At 38.6% G+C, this 20,960-nt stretch overlaps 1 protein-coding gene across 4 annotated transcripts in view; it reads right to left on the bottom strand.

Annotated features, from left to right (window-relative positions):
• The window catches only part of PTPRQ (protein tyrosine phosphatase receptor type Q), a 429,454-nt gene that overhangs the window by 229,315 nt on the left and 179,179 nt on the right, over positions 1 to 20,960 (bottom strand). For all 4 annotated transcript variants that reach the window (XM_077471954.1, XM_077471952.1, XM_077471951.1 and 1 more), the window contains exons 18-21: positions 15,904 to 16,076; positions 9,385 to 9,562; positions 597 to 758; positions 330 to 509 (exon numbers count right to left, since the gene is read on the bottom strand). In XM_077471954.1, coding sequence (XP_077328080.1) covers positions 330 to 509; positions 597 to 758; positions 9,385 to 9,562; positions 15,904 to 16,076 — 693 coding nt within the window. The remainder of the gene's footprint in view (positions 1 to 329; positions 510 to 596; positions 759 to 9,384; positions 9,563 to 15,903; positions 16,077 to 20,960) is intronic.

The following is a 20,960-nucleotide window of genomic DNA, read 5'->3' on the forward strand; positions in this document are numbered from 1 at the left end:
GAATGTAAAATCTAAACATGTTCTTAAAAGACAGAGAATATAATTAGAATGAAAAAAATGCCAAGGTGCTGATAATGCCATAATATCACAAAGAAAAATGAGCAACACCAAAAATTTTGATGGCAAACATAATTATATTGTTATAGCTGATACGAAAGGTGATATTTTATTGTTTTTTTTCTTTCTCCAATTCTATCCTTTTTTCTATAGTCATCAGTATACATGCACTTAAATGAGTTGGTCCATATGCCTTATATGATTTCTGTAAGTGCTGAATAATTTGTTAAATCAAAAAAAACTGAATGAAACAATTTTATAAAAAGTGATACCTTGTATGAGGATGCTTGTGTTGCTGGTTATAACGTGAAAGGCCTCTCTTGTATATAGATCCATTGCATAGACTGTATAGTGGGTTATCATCCCATTGGGCTCCAGAGGTGGATCCCAGTATACCATAACTGATGTTGAACTTATGTTATAATAGCTTATGTTATTTACCGAACTTGGAACTAAGGACAAAAATTGACAATGTTAAAGTAATATTTGGCAAATAGAAATTAAACATTTTTTACGAACCCTTGGAGACAAAATATTACCTTGCTCACTTGTCTTTATGACTATATCTGTTGGTGGTCCTTCTCCAACGGTTGTAAAAGCAGACACACTAATTGTATAGTCAGTAAAAGGTGCAAGCTTCTCAACAGTGTAGGACAGCTGTTCAGCCTCAATGTTGATTCCATATTGCACATTCTCAGTAGCTAGTAACAGAGAAGACAGTATTTTATAATATATAACATATGCTTGAAAAAAAAATAAACAATTTTATACAATACAGTAATATTTGTCTGTAGAGAATTCCGATCGGACAAAGTGCCACGCATGCTCAGATCAAATTCCTAGACCAAAGCTATTGGCTACTATCCTGAACGTTGTCCCGTTGTAACGAAATAACGTCATCACGTTACGAACAATCGGATTTTCCGACAACTTTGTCCGACCGTGTGTATGCAACACAAGTTTTGGAAAAAATCAGTCGGACAAAATCCGACGGATTTTGTTGTCCGAATGTCCGACCGTGTGTACAAGTACTGTAAATAAATCATTAAATCGTGTACAAGGAGTTCAGAACTCGCAATGATATAGTACCATTCTGATTCTGGTCTTATGATTTCAAAGTGAAAATTTTTAATGACTCCACTGTGCAGCTATCTGAAGCAGGTTAGTTTTATCAACCCTTTGATATTATTAAATTACATGTTTTCTACCTCACATTTTTATGTAATTTATCTTAACTGCTTTACTGAGAAGTTTTTACTAAGTTTATACAAAGCAATTTCCAGATTTTAACAGGTCAGTGAAGAAAATGGTTAACTATCACTACTTTTTATTGACTTATTAAAGTGTATGTTAAGCCCAAAATTTTTTTTACATCTTGGATAAAGGAGGTAAGCACTAAAACATTGGTTGGGTTTTTACTGCTATCCAGGGATTAGTTAGAGATGTATCCCCTCACATATCTCTGGATAGATTGGAGAAATAATTGGACTTAGGTTGAGTTTTTACTACTATTAGTTGGAGAGGTCTCTGCTCACTTGCAGTTGCACTGATAATGGCTTCAGTAAATTAATTAAAAATCTCCAATTGCAACACAAAAGCAAAATATATATCTAGGGGAAGGCTAAATTCCCCATCAACTTTTTAGTTCTAAATGGGTGTATTAAAGAGGTAAAACCGTTGTCACCATAAAAATAAGTGATGGGGAACCTCTCTAACAAAGACCAGATACCAGACCACAGATGTATTCATTCCTTACTGGATGTAATCTTTCTTTATTGGATGTATTCCTTTCTTACTGTATCCAAAATTCAAAATAAGTTTGGGTTGGACTTACACCTTAAATATGTCACAATGAGACCAGTAATGCCACTTTTAGCCCTTGTACACATGGTCGGACATTCCGACGGAAAATGTCCGATCGGACCTTGTTGTCGGATAATCTGACCGTGTGTGGGCTCCATCGGACTGTTTCCGTCGGAATATCCGACCGACAAAGTTTTAGAGCAGGGCTATAAAATTTTCCAACAACATGATCCAATCGGACCCCGTCCGATCGTTTGTAGAGAATTCCGATCGGACAAAGTGCCATGCATGCTCAGATCAAATTCCTAGACCAAAGCAATTGGCTACTAGCCTGAACGTTGTCCCGTTGTAACGAAATAACGTCATCACGTTATGAACAATCGGATTTTCTGACAACTTTGTCCGACCGTGTGTATGCAACACAAGTTTTGGAAAAAATCAGTCGGACAAAATCCGACTGATTTTGTTGTCCGAATGTCCGACCGTGTGTACAAGGGCTTAGACAGGCATGGCTTTTCAACAAAATAAGAAATATTTTATAAAAAATGTAAACAAGTGTCAGAATACTTTTGTTCTCAGAAACTTAAATTCAATGTGTTCATTGATGGGTGTTCTACAATATGATTCTCAGTGATCAATGTGGTTTCTGTTTGGGCTCAGTGTCAGCAGGTGAGTAAATAAAGCCTCACATATGCTCACACTGTCACTAATAGCTCAAACACATTTCTCTGCTGTTCTGGTACTACGCTCTCTATTAAATGTTTAGTGTTATGCTTCAATTGTGTACTTAACTGCTTAGAAAACTCCTGACCTCATGGACATTTTAACTACTTATAATTTAGTGTAAAATAATTCATCTATTAACTGGTAAATTATAACTCATTATAAAACTACTGAAATAAAGCTTATTTTAATGAAAAACAAAGAGAATAAAACTAGCAAGTGATATACACTGAGTAACATTATAAAAGCAACACTTTTGTGTTTGCCCCTATTCATCATGATCTGAACTTAAAGATCTACGACTTTTTCTATGTACACAAAAGGCCTATTTCTCTCAAATATTGTTCACAAATCTGTCCAAATCTGTGTTAGTGAGAACTTCTCCTTTGCAGAGATAATCCATCCACCTCACAGGTGTGGCATATCCATATCCAGATGCTGAATAGACAGCATGATTATTGCACAGGTGTGCCTCAGGCTGGCCACAATAAAAGGCCACTCTAAAATGTGCAGTTTTATCACACAGCACAATGCCACAGATGTTGCAAGTTTTGAGGGAGCGTTTAGTTGGCATACTGACGGCAGCAGGGTCATCTTTAATATAGATTGGACCCTGGGCAAAATTTTTCTTGGGCCCCCCCCATGCAATTTCCCTCTCCACCTACTCTGAGACATACAATAAATAGCAGCTAGACTTAAAATGAGTTTTCTGTATCAGATCAGACAGCAATTGCGATTGGTTGCCAGTGGTTACAGCATATCATTACTGCTTACTGACTAGTTGCTAGAGGTTACAGCACACATTACGGCTCACTGATTAGTTGCTAGAGGTTACAGCACATCGCCTCCTCACAGCAGGGGAGCATGATATACATAGGAATGCCGCCTTTATTTACATATCAATGCCGCCAGCCGCAGCTATTTACTTAGTATTGTAGCCGCTATTTACATACGAATGCCGGTTATTTACATGTAAACACAGGGTCTGCAGGTGAGTCATCTGCACACAACAATAGGGCAGAGCTGGACAGCATTAGTACCAGCACTTCACACTGAGATATTGGGGCACAGCACAGGAATGAAACTTCAAGGGACAAGTGAATTTAAACCTGGATAGTTGGCAAATATGAAGCAGCTGTTTTGGGCCCCACAACAATGACAGGGCCCAGGGCAGCTGCCCCTTTTGCCCTGCCTTAAAGACGGCCCTGTACGGCAGGAATGTCCCTCAGAGCTGTTGCCCTTGAATTAAATGTCCATTTCTCTACCATAAGCAGTCTCCAAAGGCGTTTCAGAGAATTTGACAGTACAGGCATACCCCAATTTTAAGTACACAATGGGGTTTATTTACTAAAGCTGTAAATAAAGTGCAAAATCAGGCTCACTTCTGCATAGAAACCAATGAGCTTCTAACCCCAGCTTGTTCAATTAAGCTTTGGTAATAAAACCTGGAAGCTCATTGGTTTCTATGCAGAAGTGAGCCTGATTTTGCACTTTCCAGCTTTAGCAAATAAACCCCATTGGGTACTTAAAAGTGGGGTATGCAACCAGCCTCACAACCGCAGACCACATGTAACCACACCATCCAGCATCTACACCCCCAAGATCGTCTGAGACCAGCCACCCAGACAGCTGCTGCAACAATCGGTTTGCATAACCAAAGAGTTTCTGTACAAACTGTCAAAAACCATCTCAGGGAAGCTTATCTGCATGCTCGTCCTCATCGGGGTCTCGTAACCGACTTGAGTGGGAAAATGCTCATATTCGATGGCATCTGGCACTTTGGAGAGGTGTTCTCTTCACGGATTAATCTTGGTTTTCACTGTAAAGGGCAGATGGCAGACAGCATGTATGGGGTTGTGTGGGTGAGCAGTTTGCTGATGTAAACGTTGTGGATCGAGTGGCCCATGGTGGCAGTGGTGTTATGGTATGAACAGGCATATGCTATGGACAATGAACACAGGTACATTTTATTGATGGCATTTTGGATGCACAGAGATACCGTGACGAGATCCTGAGGCCCATTGTTGTGCCATTCATCCACGACCATCACCTCATGTTGTAGCATGATAATGCTTGGCCTCATGTTGCAAGGATCTGTACACAATTTGTGGAAGCTGAAAACAACCCAGTTCTTGCATGGCCAGTATACTCACCATATATGTCCCCCATTAAACATGTTTGGGATGCTGTGGGGTGGCGTATACGACAGAGTGTTCCAGTTCCTGACAATTTCCAGAAACTTCGCACAGCCATTGAAGAGGAATGGACCAACATTCCACAGGCCACAATAAACAATCTGATCAACTCTATGCAAAGGAGATGTGCTGCACTGCGTGAGGCAAATGGTTGTCACACAAGATACTGACTGTTTTTCGGACCCCCGACCCCCAATACAATAAAACTGCCCATTTTAGAGTGGCCTTTTATCGTGGCCAGCCTAAGGCATACCTGTGCAAAAATCAACCTGTCTAATCTACATCTTGATATGCCACAGCTATGAGGTGGATGGATTATGTCGGCAAAGGAGAAGTGATCACTAACACAGAATAAGACAGATTTTTGAACAATATTTGAGAGAAATAGGCTTTTTGTGTACATAGAAAAAGTTGTAGATCTTTAAGTTCAGCTCATGATAAATAGGGGCAAACACAAAAGTGTTGTGTTTATAATTTTGCTCAGTGTAATTAGCAACATAGGGTTATAATTATAGTAGCATCACAAGATAGTCAGGATATGTACAAGGCTGCCTGCTTTCTTCTGGGTTCAAGGGTTTAAAGTGTAACTTCACTGAAAAAGATTTGCTCCTTCTGCTTCTTTCTCCCCTACTTTTGGGACATAATTTCTTTTTTGGGAGGGAGCGGGTACCTATTTTGACAGATACCTACTCCCCACTTCTGTTGGAATCGCCTAGGCGATTACACTGGAAGTTAGTTCCAATAGGCTGCGGGTCTATTCACAATGCACAGTGATGCTCACACATGCACAATGAGGAGTTGGCTGTGAAGCTGCAAGGAGTCACAGCCAACTTCCAACACTCAGCATGGGGGAATTGGGACCCAATGACTGGTGAAGAACCTGCTCAGTTGAGTACAGTGCTAGATCCCTGGACAGGTAAGTGTCTTATTAAAATTTAGCAGCTACAATGTTTGTAGCTGCTGACTTTTTTTTTTAAATTGACTGGAGAACCTCATTAAAAACATAACGCTTTTAACTATATAAGCATAGCTTTCAAATCTCTCATTTGGAGGGACTGTCCCTCATTTCAGACCAAATCCCTCTGTCTCCTGTGCAGCCTTAGTTGTCCCTCTTTTTGGTCTGATGTGTACACCTCTATAGAAAAGGTACTATTTTAATCACTTCAGCCCCGGAAGGATTTGCCCCCTTAATGACAGGCCATTTTTTGCGATACGGCACTGTGTCGCTTTAACTGACAATTGGGCAGTCGTGAAATGCTGTACCCAAACAAAATGGATGTCCTTTTTTGCCCAGCTCCTCCATCCCTCTCATTTGTTCCCAACGTAACCTTCTATGAAGCTGCTGGGAAGCAGTAAAGAGTAAAGCCTTGTACACACGATCAGACTTTCTGATGGGAAATGTTCGATGACAGGCTGTTGGCGGTAAATCCAACCATGTGTATGCTCCATTGGGCGATTGCTGTTGGACTTTCCACCAACAAATGTTGGCTAGCATGTTTTAAAATTTTCTGTGGACAAATGTGTGTTGTCGGATTTTCCGAGCGTGTGTACACAAGTCCGTCAGACAAAAGTACAAAGTGCAAACACGCATGCTCGGAAGCAAGGACGAGCTGGAAGCAGTCGGTCTTGTAAACAAATGTTCGTAATGGAGAATTAACATTCTTGACGTGGCAAATTATGAAATCTCTAAATGCAGCGCACATTCTCTTCTTCTTTAATGGGATAATAATGAAGATGCTTTGCTGGTGATACTGATGGAGTTATTACAAACACATTTTCAAAGGCTTTTTTATATATCAAGAATAATATTATTATGTTTTTTTTTTTATTTGGGCAAGTTACCACAATACCATTATCCCGTAGTTTTTAAGATCAAAGACACAATTATGTTGGTGTCCCTTGTCAATTTTGCATTGTATTTTTTAAAATGTAACTGCCTACTCTCAAAAGGTAATTTGAAGTAAAACACATAGCCAAGTATTATTCTACATAATTTTTTTATTGTGCATTAAAAAACGAAAACAAATAAAATTACACATGCTATCTGCCAATAGAACTTAACCAAAAAGTGCATTCTATGCATCCAAAAATATAGAAAATATACCAAATCAAATCATTATTCAACCAAAAAAATCAAAAAATGTCAAAGCAATAACTCCAAGGCCAATAATAAATAACACATTATCTCCTCCGATTCCGCAACATGGCTGGTTGACGAATGGCCGTTCAGAAACAAACTGAAAAGTGCAAAATGAAAAGTGCAAAATGAAAAGCGCAAAATGAAAAGTGTGAAATGAAAAGCGCAAAATGAAAAGTGCGAATCAACACTCACCAAACTTCTACTAACATTAAATTAGCAGAAGGAGCCCAAAGGGTGGTGCTAAAGAGCTGAAAAACAACATAGCACATCACTACATTCGCAATTGTTGTGGCCATGTGTATGCAAGACAAGTTTGGGCCAACGCCCTTTGGACAAAATTCCACGGTTTTGTTGGCCAACAATCTGATCGTGTGTACGAGGCTTAACATTTTAGAGAATCATCAAGTGACAGCTCAGTGTTTCCTGGGGCTGCTGACATCACATCAAAGATAATAGCTTTCTACACATAGAAGGCTTTTACAGGCAGCACAGTGGTGTAATGGTTAGCACTTTCATCTAGCAGTAATAGGGTTGCTGGTTCAAATCCCAACCATGATATCATCTGCCTGGAGTTTGCATGTTCTCCCTGTGCCTGTGTGAGTTTCCTCCCACACTCCAAAGACATGCTGGTAATTTAATTAGATGTGTATGTGTTTGTAAGCGCATTGGGACCCTGTGGGGTAAAGGACCACTATATGGCAGACGGACACTGGTGGCAAAAAGTGCCCTCAGGTGATTCAGTTTGCATAGGTAGCACTATACAAGTCCCTCATTCATTCACAGGCAAATAACATGCATAAAATATGTTAAATGCACATATACTTTTACAGAAAGTTTTTTATTGAAATAAATGGTCTGGTGGCAGGGTCTCTTTAAAGCCAGCCAACTATGAAAACATTGACTAGCATGGCAGTAAAATGTTAAAAATTACATTAAAATGTGTTTAGCAAGATCAATGTTAGGACTTCCTAAATTAAGTGTAGCATGGTATGTGACACAGTATATAGGGGAAAGGGTTTCTGCAAAAAGGCAAAATATTTGGAAAAAGCAGGAAGTATGGAAGATATGGAAGGGTAAAAATGTCGCTCAACATACAAATACCAAAGAGATTTGATGAGCTACAGAGTCTAAGATTTCTTGTATTATATACCCATTTATATTAACAAATATTTAACAAGTACCCTTGAGAGTGTTTGTTTTATATAAAGCCCATGCACTATAAAGATGGCTTTAAACATAAGAATTGTGTTAGATAATTCCACTATTCATCCTCTGAGCAAATGTTTTTCCTACAAATGCATAAACACCTTGTATATTTATGTATACCTGGCACCAGCCTTGTCACATGGGAATTAAAATGGTCAGCTGGGAAATCCAAAATGAACATGAATGGACCAAATTATTAAATTTTCTGTGGAAATTGATCAACATGTGCTGCTTAACTGGTACCTTTACGTTAAGACTCCATGCACAGTGGCTTAAGAAACGTTGCTTCTACAGGAGTTTTGTGTTCTGCCTGTAGAAGCCACAAATTTTATCCTGTGTGTCCATGCACATTAGGATTATTAAAAGCACATTTTGAGCTCAATGTTTAGAGGCAGCGCCCTTCTGGTTCACATATTTGATTGGAGCTTACTGGCAGAAAAAAAACGTAAAACTCTCTTAAACTCGTCTAAACTTTGTACAATAAAATGCTCTATATGAGTGTTTTTTACTGGCCAAGAGAACAGACTTTTTTTAAACCCAGTGTGTATGGAGCCTAAACAAAAATATTCTCAAAACCTGAAATGGCCAAAACTATTGGTTGCAAATGTGATTAAAAGCTGATAGAAAGCTTCTAAAATTGGCAAGTCATTGACCAGCTTAATGTCCTTTAACAAAAAGAGGCATTACTAGTGTGACTTTTCATTCACCTAATACTGTTGCAATATTTTTTAAACATATATCTGTCAAGCCTACAATGTTTGTATACCCATAAAGCCCATCTCTCCGAAGGAGGGCGAGCTCATTTATTGGCTGAAGCTGGGTCATAGTAGTATTGTCATGTCAGAGAGGTCAGCTGCACCTGTTTGACTCCACACACGCTGGTCTTGTAACACTTTGACCTACTTGACTGTAATAGTGACACTTGAAGAGCCATTAGTCAAATGTTCCCCTGCTGAAGCCTTGTATGCTGCAGTAGGTGATACGCTAATCCCTTACAGTCACACCTGCTGTGGCAACTGTAATAACTGATTGTCTATGCAGCTTGCCTGGGAGCTATAGGGTGTGACTTTTTCGAATACGGGAGGTCAGCAGTGTGACAAAATGGTGTAACCTTTGTGGGTGGCAATGCCATATGCTGTGAAACATTTTTAGGAAGCAATAACAAAAAAAGAGCAATCAAATGTTATTGACAACTTTACAAAAAATTTGCTATTACAAGGAGTTTTTTTTAGCTACTTGAAAACATGAGCTACACATTACCTGTGTCGCCATTTGCATTGTTGTAGAATGCCACAGGGGGCATAGTTTGGACTGTGGAAAAAATATCAGCTGATCCTTCATACATTCCAGTCATAGCTTCCTTTGCATGCCCAAAAAATAACGATTTGGTATATTCATTTACTGTAGTTGAAATCTCATAATCGGTGTTAGTGATATACTGCAGATACATAAGGAGTGTCATGTTAATCTAAAGAAACATACAGTAATGTTGAAAAAACTTTTTTTTTATTTAAATAAAATTATTTATAGCAAATGTTACAATAAAATGTTATTTATTCCTTTATTTCTGTCTCAATATATTAGTATGGCTTCAGTGCCCACATAATAATGCCAGTACAGGTGCACTAAGACTAATGCTGGGTTTACACTGTACTTTTTATGCAAGGAGCATTCATACCGAAAGTAAGTATTATTTGACATCTGGATTTAATCCTGCACCACTAAAGAATTTCAATGTCACTGTCTGACAAAGTCTAATTTAAAGACAATGAAACAGCATATTGCAGTGTGATGTTCTATGTCTTCAGATTATAATGTTACCATGTGCATTACAATTAAATAGGAGGGTTGTAATTACCAGGCCTTCAATTACCCATCGCAAAGGTTACAAAATAAGATGCTAGGGTGGACTACAATACTGGCCTATCAAAAATATTTCAGATGTGTATTTCAAGCAGTGAAGAAATAGTAGATTATTCAAGTAGTGCCTTATCTTTATCACATTTCTGTAATGTTTATCAACACATAATTCTAAAGTCCTAATCACTAACCTAGTTTATGGAGCTGCATTCTGAGAAAAACCTAGAAAAGCCCACCCCCCCCTCTAAAAAACAAAAACCAAAAAAAATAATGTTTTTTTTGGGTGGGGGGGATCTTAAATTAAATGTATATTGTTTTCCAAAAAAAACGCTTATTTTCTGGATTGTTTCTATTGAACCTTTGCAGAATGGAGCCTTCAAATACTTCCCACCTAATTCAATACCCAAATTGTTATACAAAGCGTAACAATGCGCAGCTTCATAAATAAACTGTAGGGCATGTGTTTTCATTTATTTTTTTGTTTAACCATTTGAGGACTAATGGCTGTCAGATTTGTGATAAATACTTTTTAACCCTTTAGTTTGTTCCTAGACTGTATACATCTCCATATTTCAGGACAGACAAGGTTTTCAATTGGTAGTAGATATTAATATATACAGTACTGTGAAAAGTTTTAGGCAGGTGTGAAAAAAATAAAGAATGCTTTCAGAAATGAAGTGGTTATTTTTATCAACTTGCGAAATGAAAAGTAAATGAACAGAAGAGTAATCCAAATCAAATCAATATTTGGCGTGACCACTTTTTGCCTTCAAAACAGGTACACTTGCACACTGAAGGAACTCTACAGGTAGGTTGTTCCAGACATCTTGGAAAACTAACCACAGATCTTCTGAGAATGTAGGGTGCCTCAAATCCTTCTGTCTCGTCTGTAATCCCAGACAGACTCCATGATGTTAAGAAGATAGTTGAGAAGATGCCCTAAAGATAGTTCTTAATGACATTGGCTGTGTGTTTGGGGTCGTTGTCCTGCTGTAGAATACATTTGGGGCCAATCACATGCCTCCCTGATGGTATGGCATTATAGATAAGTATCTGTCTGTATTTATTAGCATTGAGGATACATGGATCCTGACCAAATCTGCAACTCCATTTGCAAAAATGCAGCCCCCCCCAAACTTGCAAGGAACCCTCATCATGCTTCATTGTTGCCTGCAGACAACCATTATTGTACCGCTCTCCAGTCCTTTGAAAAAAAAATGCCTCCTGCTACAGCCAAATATCTCATATTTTGATTCATCAGTCCAGAGCACCTGCAGTTGATGGGTGCACTTGGGTCCCACTGGTTTCTGCCAGTTCTGTGCTGATGGCACTGCTGGGAATCTTCTGATGTTGAAATAAAAGTAAGCATGATGTGGCTTTCATCTGCTGCATTAAGTTTCCTTGGCCGACCACTGCATCTACGGTCTTCAAAGTTGCCCATTTTTTTGTAATTATTCAAAAGAGTTTGAACAGCACATCTTGAAATCTCAGTCTGCTTTGACATATTTGCTTGGAAGAGACCTTGCTGATCAAAAATATCTACCTTGTGTGCTCAGTCTTGCCATGGTGTATGACCTGTGACATGAAACGGTCTTCCACAACCTCACCTAAGTAGCAGAGTTTGCCTGTTCCTCGCTCAGTTTTAAGCCTCCTACACATCTGTTTCTGTTTCAGTTAATAACTGTGGTTCAACCAACATTTGAAATTGATGATCATTAGCGCTTGCTTGGTATAATTGGTTAATTATACACGTCACTAATCCTATATAATCCCTGACTTTGTACAAGTGTACAAAGTTTGCAAGTGTAAGAATTGATGCTAGTTTGAAGCCAAAGGGTAGGCACACCAAATATTGATTTGAATTAGATTTGTCTTCAGTTCCCTCACTTTGAATTTTGTAAAGTGATAAAAATTAAGATATATATATTGTTTAAATAATTCTTACATTACATTCTTCACACCTGCCTAAACTTTTGCACAATACAGAATTATTAGAAAAAAATCCTAATGCTACCTTTACATCTCCTCATCTTGGATGAAGATATCAAATAGTTGTGGGGGGGCTGCAAAGATGCACAAGAAGAGACTGCAGAGTAATAAACAAAAGGCAGAGGAAAGGGTGCAACACACTGCAGAGAGGCTGCACAAGACAGAAAATGCACAAATTAGGGAGCATAGCAAAAGAAATATATAGACACAGGCAGACAATAGAAAGAGAAAGTAGCAGGTGCCCAGACATGCTGTCTGGCCAATCACAACTCTCAAACTAGGATAGGATTGGCTTATGCTGGGATAGGCACATAGCAATGGCAATTCCTACTTCCTGGTTTACAATTTTTTCATAGGACCCTAGCAGGGACATAGGAAGGGAATAATAGGTATACTCATTCACACAAGTGTTTTATTAGTATTTTTGTTAGATCATTATGCATCCATTTAAAAAAAAAAATGTCCAAAGATGTTTTTCCCCAAATATTTTCTTGTGTAATGCATGGCAATTAATAGAGGAGTATGTCTACATTCTTTCAACATGCAAAGCATCATTATTCAGTGCATGGTGGGTGATCTCTCTTTTAGGAGAAAAAATACTGCTATAGTTCTCATTTATTTGTATTTTGTGTTACATCTTTTGTCCAAAAATAGTATGGTGAGCATGAGAAATACAGAGACCTGCTAACTAGTATACTCATTGTACTCATCAACAAAATATTCAGCTACTGGTCTGACTCTTTAAAGTGGAACTCAGCCAACAAAACATATTTATATATATAGTATATACAGTATCTCACAACATTTTTGTAAATATTTTATTATATCTTTTCATGTGTGAACATTGAAGAAATGACACTTTGCTACAATGTAAAGTAGTGAGTGTACAGCTTGTATAACAGTGTAAATTTGCTGTCCCCTCAAAATAACTCAGCACACAGCCAATAATGTCTAAACTGCTGGCAACAAAAGTGAGTATACCCCTAAGTGAAAATGTCCAAATTGGGCCCAAATTGTTTATATTTTGTGTGGCCACCATTATTTTCCAGCACTGCCTTAACCCTTTTGGGCATGGAGTTCATCAGAGCTTCACAGGTTGCCACTGGAGTCCTCTTCCACTCCTCCATGAGGAAATCATGGAGCTGATAGATGTTAGAGCCCTTGCGCTCCTCCGCCTTCCATTTGAGGATGCCCTACAGATGTTCCATAGGATTTAGGTCTGGGGACATGCTTTGCCAGTCCATCACCTTTACCCTCAGCTTCTTTACCAAGGCAGTGGTCATCTTGGAGGTGTATTTGGAGTTGTTATTATGTTGTAATACTGCCCTGCGGCCTGGTCTCTGAAGGGATGGTATCATGCTCTGCTTCAGTATGTCACAGTACATGTTGGCATTCATGGTTCCCTCAATGAACTGTAGCTCCCCAGTGTCGGCAGCGCTCATGCAGACCCAGACCATGACACTCCCACCACTATTCTTGACTGTAGGTAAGACACACTTGTCTTTGTACTCCTCACCTGGTTGCTGCCACACACCCTTGACACCATCTGAACCAAATACGTTTATATTGGTCTCATCAGACCACTGGACATGGTTCCAGTAATCCCTGTCCTTAGTCTGCTTGCTTTCAGCAAACTGTTTGTGGGCATCAACTTTAGATGAGGCTTCCTTCTGACCCACAACCCCTTCAACCCCTTCAACCTCTGTAGCAATGCTGGCAGCACTCATATGTCTATTTCCCAAAGACAACCTCTGGATATGACGCTGAGCACATGCACTCAACTTCTTTGGTTGACCATAAGAGACCTGTTCTGAGTGGAACCTCTCCTGTTAAACCGCTGTATGGTCTTGGCCACCATGCTGCAGCTCAGTTTAGCACTGATTAGCTCCCCAGGTATGCTCAACTGGTGGTCTCCAGTGGGCCTCCCTGGTGGTCTCCAGTGGGCATCCTCAATGGGTCTGCACTGATAATCAATGCACTAATTATCAGTGAAGACCTCCCCTGTCAGGAGAGCAGCCTTCTCTACTCGCGTCTGTCAGTGCGAGTAGAGGAAAAGCAGATAAACAGCTTCCTGCTTACACTGTGATCAGCTGTGACTGCACAAGGCTGATCACATGGTAAAGAGCCTACATCAGAGGCCCTTTACCAGGATCGGAAATGCGGTGTGTCAGACTGACACATCACACCAGCGATTGCCACGCTGTGTGCCCCCAGGGGTGTGCGCTAACAGCGTCTCCTACTGGACGTCATATGAAGTCCAGTCAGGATAACTTAACCATTTTGCAGCCATCATTTTGATATATGGCAGGTGGGAAGTGGTTAATGGCACCCCGGTCTTAGTCCGTAGGGTTCAATATTGAGTTGGCCCACCCTTTGTAGCTATGACAGCTTCAACTCTTCTGGGAAGGCTGTCCGCAAGGTTTTGGAGTGTGTCTATAGGAATGTTTGACCATTCTTCCAGAAGCGCATTCGTGAGGTCAGGCATTGATGTTGGACGAGAAGGCCTGGCTCGCAGTCTCCACTCTTATTCAGGTTGAGGTCAGGACTTGACTGTTCCAACATGACTGCACACCAGTGCACAAAGCAAGGTCCATAAAGACATAGATGAGCGAGTTTGGGGTGGAGGAACCTGACTGCCCTGCTATGAGACCTGACCTCAACCCTATAGAACACCTTTGTGATGAATTAGAGTGGAGACTGCGAACCAGGCCTTCTCATTCCACATCAGTGCCTGACCTCACAAATGCACTTCTGGAAGAATAGTCAAACATTCCCATAGACACACTCCTAAAGCTTGTGGACAGGTTTGCCAGAAAAGTTGAAGCTGTTATAGCTGCAAAGGGTGGACTAACTCAATAATGAACCCTACGGACTAAGATTGGGATGTCATTAAAGTTCATGTGTAAAGGCGGTGTCCCAATACCTTTGAATATATATATATATATATATATATATATATATATATATATATATATATAAAGCGTGGGTAACATAGAAAGCACTGAATAACCCACAGATGCTCTAAACCTTCTCCGGTTTAAACAAATGAAAAAAAGTTTTGACTAGGAGTTCCACTTTTGATAACTATATTTATGTTAAAACATAATCATATATAATGTTGTCGTGTAAGCTTGCCTTAAACAGGCAGATTTTAGAGGTGACTAAAAGATCTGCCTACCGCCAAAAGCCCACTGCTCTCTACTATGGTGAGGTGTTTTTGTTGTCTGTGCATGATCCTAATAAAACAATTGTTCTTTTGCCTTGTGGGAGAAAAGAAAGTCAAATCAGATCCCAAGAGCTCAGAACTTATTGTGCTGAGATCCATACACCCATATGATATGAAAGGTTGGCTGCTCTGCTCTACAAATATCACAGTTTGTTGTCATCCACATACAGTACTAGTATATATATATATATATATATATATATATATATATATATATATATATATATATATATATATATATATATATATATATATATATATATATATATATATATATGTGTGTATATATATATATATATATATATATATATATATATATATATATATATATATATATATATATATATATATATGTGTGGTTGCATTACTTGGCATAATGTCTTATGTCCCACTCCCAGTCTACAGTACACTACTACAAAACTAATACTGGGCTGTACTAGGTGGCTTTTCCCTTCCTTTTTTCTACATTTGTCTCCCAAACACAACACTCTCTTCAGCACTCCTTTAATTGGAGACAATAACAGGAAACACTTGTAGGTGTTGAGCTGCACTCAGTAGGTGTAAAAGAAAGAAGATGAAGCTCTTTTTAATCCCACCGAGAACTTGTAGATCAAGCAACGTGTCAAAACACCTGCAAAGCAATAAGTGATTACTAATTGTTCAATGCAAAAGATAAACACAGATTTCAAAGTCTAGCAGAGTACCTTATATTTTCCTGTGAGAATTGTATTCTCAATGGCCATTCCCGTTTCCTTAACAAAAGCTCTGACTCTGTACTGTGTGATGATGCCATTTGGCTGTGATGGCCGTCGCCAGCTAACAGTTATAAAATTGGCTTCCACCTCTTTGGCATTTAAATCAGATACAGCGCTGGGTGCTTCAATGGAAGAGAGAAAAACAAAAAAAAAAGATTTAAAAGCAGTCCTGCTACTAACACTAAATAGATTAATCTTATTTCATATATTTTTAAAGCTTTCCATGTAAAGTATACAGTGCAACTACCCTAACCGGATCCTGAGACTATAGTATATACAGGCATACCCCACTTTTAAGTACACAATGGGGTTTATTTACTAAAGCTGGAAAGTGCAAAATCAGGCTAATTTCTGCATAGAAACCAATGAGCTTCCAGGTTTTATTACTAAAGCTTAATTGAACAAACTAGGGTTAGAAGCTCATTGGTTTCTATGCAGAAGTGAGCCTGATTTTGCACTTTTCAGCTTTAGTAAATAAATTCCACTGTGTACTTAAAAGTGGGGTATGTCTGTATACTAACATTGATATCAGTTTCTGTTAGTTGTAATGTTATTAGGCTACACTTAAAGAGAAGAAATGAGATGGTGAAAAGAGGTTGTGGAGATCTCATCTGCAATTTTGTTTTTGCATGGTGCTTAGGTACCACCATCACCACTATGCTCCATATGACCCCCTCCCCCCTTTCCCCACATAACATATTCAGGGTTCCACCTACTGTATACTCAAGTGCAATCTTTCTACGGGAATGATAAGGTGCGACAACACAGGGCTGCCATTGTTATATTTTCTGGAAAAAAAGCTGAAGATTCTCAATAGTGCTGGGCTGGCCAACAACCAAAAGCCTAACCTTACCCTTTAACAAAGATAACATGACCAAGAGCCTAGGATTCCAAGCATGTGATCTGGTCAGCACTAATGGGTGCTTGAAGCAGCATTTCCTCAAAGAAAAGTATTTCAACCTCTCTGAAACTCTTTATTTATCCATCCAACAAAACTGTTAAGATAGCTTTAAAAGGCAAATTCATTGTTTACATGAGCCAAAAAGTAAGAAACACAGTAAACATTTTTGCACGACTCCTTTATTTAAAAAAATAAAATAAATGTCCCTCAATGTAATCCACTGTCAATCACGCCGCCGTCACCTGCTGATCTTGAAAGAGATACCTAATACGCATTCAGATGGGGGAGTCGGGATCTGGGGGCACCCTTGTTAAACAGGGCTTCCAGATACCGATAAGCCCACCATCCACAGGCCCCAACAACCAGAGCCCAGGGTTGTCAGGAAGAGATCCTTGTCCCCATCAACATGGGGACAAGGTGCTTTAGGGTGGGGGGGGGCACTGTGTCTCTCTGCCCCAAATAACCCACACACCATGTTAAGGGCATGTGGCCTGGTATGGTTCAGGAGGGGGGGCGCTCGCTCACCCCCCCCTTTCCTGACCTGCCAGGCTGCATGCTCGGATAAGGGCCTGGTATGGATTTTGGGAGGGGACCCCACACCAATTTTTTATTTTGATTAATACATGTCCCCTAGGGTAGTACCTGGATCCCCATACACTTTTTATGGCAATAACTTGCATATAACCCTGTAAAATTAGGACTTTTGAACGCATGTTCGCTAAAACTTTTTGACTGTTCGAGATGTTCTGGTGCGAAAAATAGCAGCTAGTTTTTTTCAAACATTAAAAGGTTTTCACGATAATAAATAAAATTAAAAAAATCCTATATTTAGCAGACAATGTGAACTGCCAAGAGTATTTGTCCTGAAAAGCATTTGAATGTTGTAGTGTAACTAGAGCTGTATTTTTCAAATGTGAGACTAATCTAGAAGTATACAGGCTCTTTTTAATACAACAATATATGAGCTGCACACAGGTATAATAAAATAAAAATCTACAAATAACAACCTATTTTTTTTTTATTAATAAAGGGGTTTTCTACTTTAATCAATACAATTTAAAAAAAAGCCCCACACTTGGCAATGTAGAGTGACAGGGGTCTCTGTATGCAAAATTTGTTATTTATGTAGAGCAATTATAGCTGTATTTTTCAGCAGTGATATATATATATATATATATATATATATATATATATATATATATATATATATATATATATATATATATATATATATATATATATATATATATATATATATATATATATATATATATATTTATATACATACACACACACACACATATATATATATTGCTCATTGGTTTCTATCTATCTATCTATCTATCTATCTATCTATCTATCTATATATATATATATATATATATATATATATATATATTTATTTATATACACACACACACACACACACACACATATATATATATATATATATATATATAGATAGATAGATAGATAGATAGATAGATAGATAGATAGATAGATAGATAGATAGATAGATAGATAGATAGATATACAGGCATACCCCATTTTTAAGTACACATTGGGGTTTATTTACTAAAGCTGGAAAGTGCAAAATTAGGCTCACTCATGCATAGAAACCAATGAGCAATCTGTGGTTAGAAGCTCATTGGTTTCTATGTAAAAGTGAGCATGATTTTACACTTTCCAACTTTAGTGAATAAACCCCATTGTGTACTTAAAAGTGGGGTATGCCTGTATATATATATATATATATATATATATATATATATATATATATATATATATATATATATATATATATATATATATATGAGCATAATACATGCCAAATTTAAAAAGAAGAATAATGTAAGACGCAATTTTCTAATGCAACATAAATGATAGGCGATTTTTGTTGCTTGCTTGTAACTTGATTCATTGCACCCTCCCAAGAATCCCACACAAACAAAAAGAAGCCTTTCAACTTTTACCATCAAAAAGACAGGAGAAAACAAAGGATATCAATTCACAGCTCTTAATCAGGACAATTAGTTGCTCTTTTATTTGTATTATGACTATACAAAGACCACTGACACTCAATTAGGAGATCATAAGTAGAGAAAGCCTAAACCCAGGCTGGATACAGGTTGTTTTTGAATATGTAAACCTTCCTTAGAGTGCTAGTGTACCCTCCTGCACCAAACACTTAATGATGTGTCATGGTCAGCCCCAATCCTTGGCAGGGGAAATAAAAGTGTTGATGCTAATCACCACAATAGCGTACAAAGGATGATATCACACTGCTGTGTTAGCTTATCCTGATAAGCATCTCAAAGCCTGTGGAGAACACCTCAGACTAACAAGTCTACGCGAGGGCTCAAACTACATTTGCTGTTCTCATGCTCAAGTGAATTGAATTCATATGTACAACAGAAGCAACACAAAGGTGACTACGAAGGCTTTACTGGGCAGATTTCATCCGTGCTACAGATAAAGACTTGTTGACATAATTAACACCTAGAAAGTGAAAATAGAGGCAATAGCTTTTCAAAGTACTACTTGGGCAGCTTAAAGCATTACCTAGTAAAATTGTGTATGAAACCATTCTATTTTCTAATCATTAGTGGGGTCAAGTTGATGTTCATTTTCAACCGCACTCTTGAGAAAATTTGAAGGCGAAGCATGGAAAATTTTCCTTGAATCAATGAAATGTATGTGATTTTTGTTTTGGAAAGTTCATTACAAAATTGATTGCTAAATGTAAATTCGATTTTGAAGTGCTTAGGAACAGCGTTGATCAAGTAACCAAACCTACTGAGATTTTTTGTAGGAATGTTCATTCTGAAGTCTACTAGTGTATAGCAAGCTTAACTTTCAATGTAGTCTTAAAAGCACACGTAGACCAATTTAATTTGGGTCAGAATTTCTCAGCTGAGGGTCAATCTCAACTAGTACGAAGGTTTCTTAAAATAGCAATCAAAAAGGTTGTTTGATTAAGACTGTTTAAGATGTCTGTAAAGGATATCTAGGAATTTTGGTCTAAGTTCAAACAGTGTAGAGAACCATTTAGAGGTTGATTTACTAAAGACAAATAAGCTGTTCGCCATGCAAGGGAATTGTTTGCCTTGTAAGGGAATTTCCTCTTAGCTTAGCAAATGCACAGAAGATTTAAGCCTGGTACACACCGTACACAAATCGGGAGTAGCTCACGGTACTAACTACCCGATGTTAGTACAGCAATCTCCTTACTGAACTATGGTGTTCTGACTGCCCCCCTGCCAGAGCGCACCAGGTAGCACTCGCAACTATTGGCCATTGGATGTCGATAAGCAGATGTTTTCCTGGCATGCCCATTCGACAGAAGCCGGTTGTTTGTCCGGCTTCTGTTGGACAGGCTGCAGTACACATGGACCAAATGTCGAACAGGCTCTGCTGAAACAGCCGATACGGCAATATTCCGGGTGCATCTTTAGTGTACATTATATATGATCCTATGTCAGAAGCCCCACTTAGGTATCTTTTACACTGGTGGCAAGGGAGCTGTAAAAATGGACAGCTGAGTCACGGTTTTACCAACCCCCACTACCCACCTAAAACATTGCATACAGCTGGAGGAGACTGTACACATGCCACAATGATTTGTGTTGCAGCCACAGTAAATTTATTATGGCTTGTCTGGGTGACAGGCAGCACCACCTGTCAAACTTGTTCATTCAAGTCAATGGGACTGTTCTGCAACTGGCTTTAATTTACTAAAACTTTTGCATGCACACTGGCGCACAACCAATTTAGAGCTTCACAATGTTTACCACGCACCCATGCTGCCAGCGGATGTATACACGCATGGCTACAGCATATATATGGCGAAATTACTCCGAAGTCTCTTTCATTATGGTGTGTATGATCTACCTTCTGAATATATGAACGTGAAGTGGTGGTGTGCCTAAAATATAAATGTGGCTTTCCCTAGTGTTTCTTCGTTTAGCTGCTCTTATGAATTTTTGCATCAATTAGTAACAAAACTGCATGAAGTGTTTACTGATATCATTAAAGCCATCTGTAATAAAACAGTAAGGCCCGTTCACACTACCCACATGCTAAAAAAGAATCAATTTTGCTGAGT

This window comes from Lithobates pipiens, unplaced genomic scaffold (assembly GCF_037356315.1).
Source record: "Lithobates pipiens isolate NorthernLeopardFrog02 unplaced genomic scaffold, aLitPip1_a1.2 Scaffold_8, whole genome shotgun sequence".
Taxonomy (NCBI): domain Eukaryota; kingdom Metazoa; phylum Chordata; class Amphibia; order Anura; family Ranidae; genus Lithobates; species Lithobates pipiens.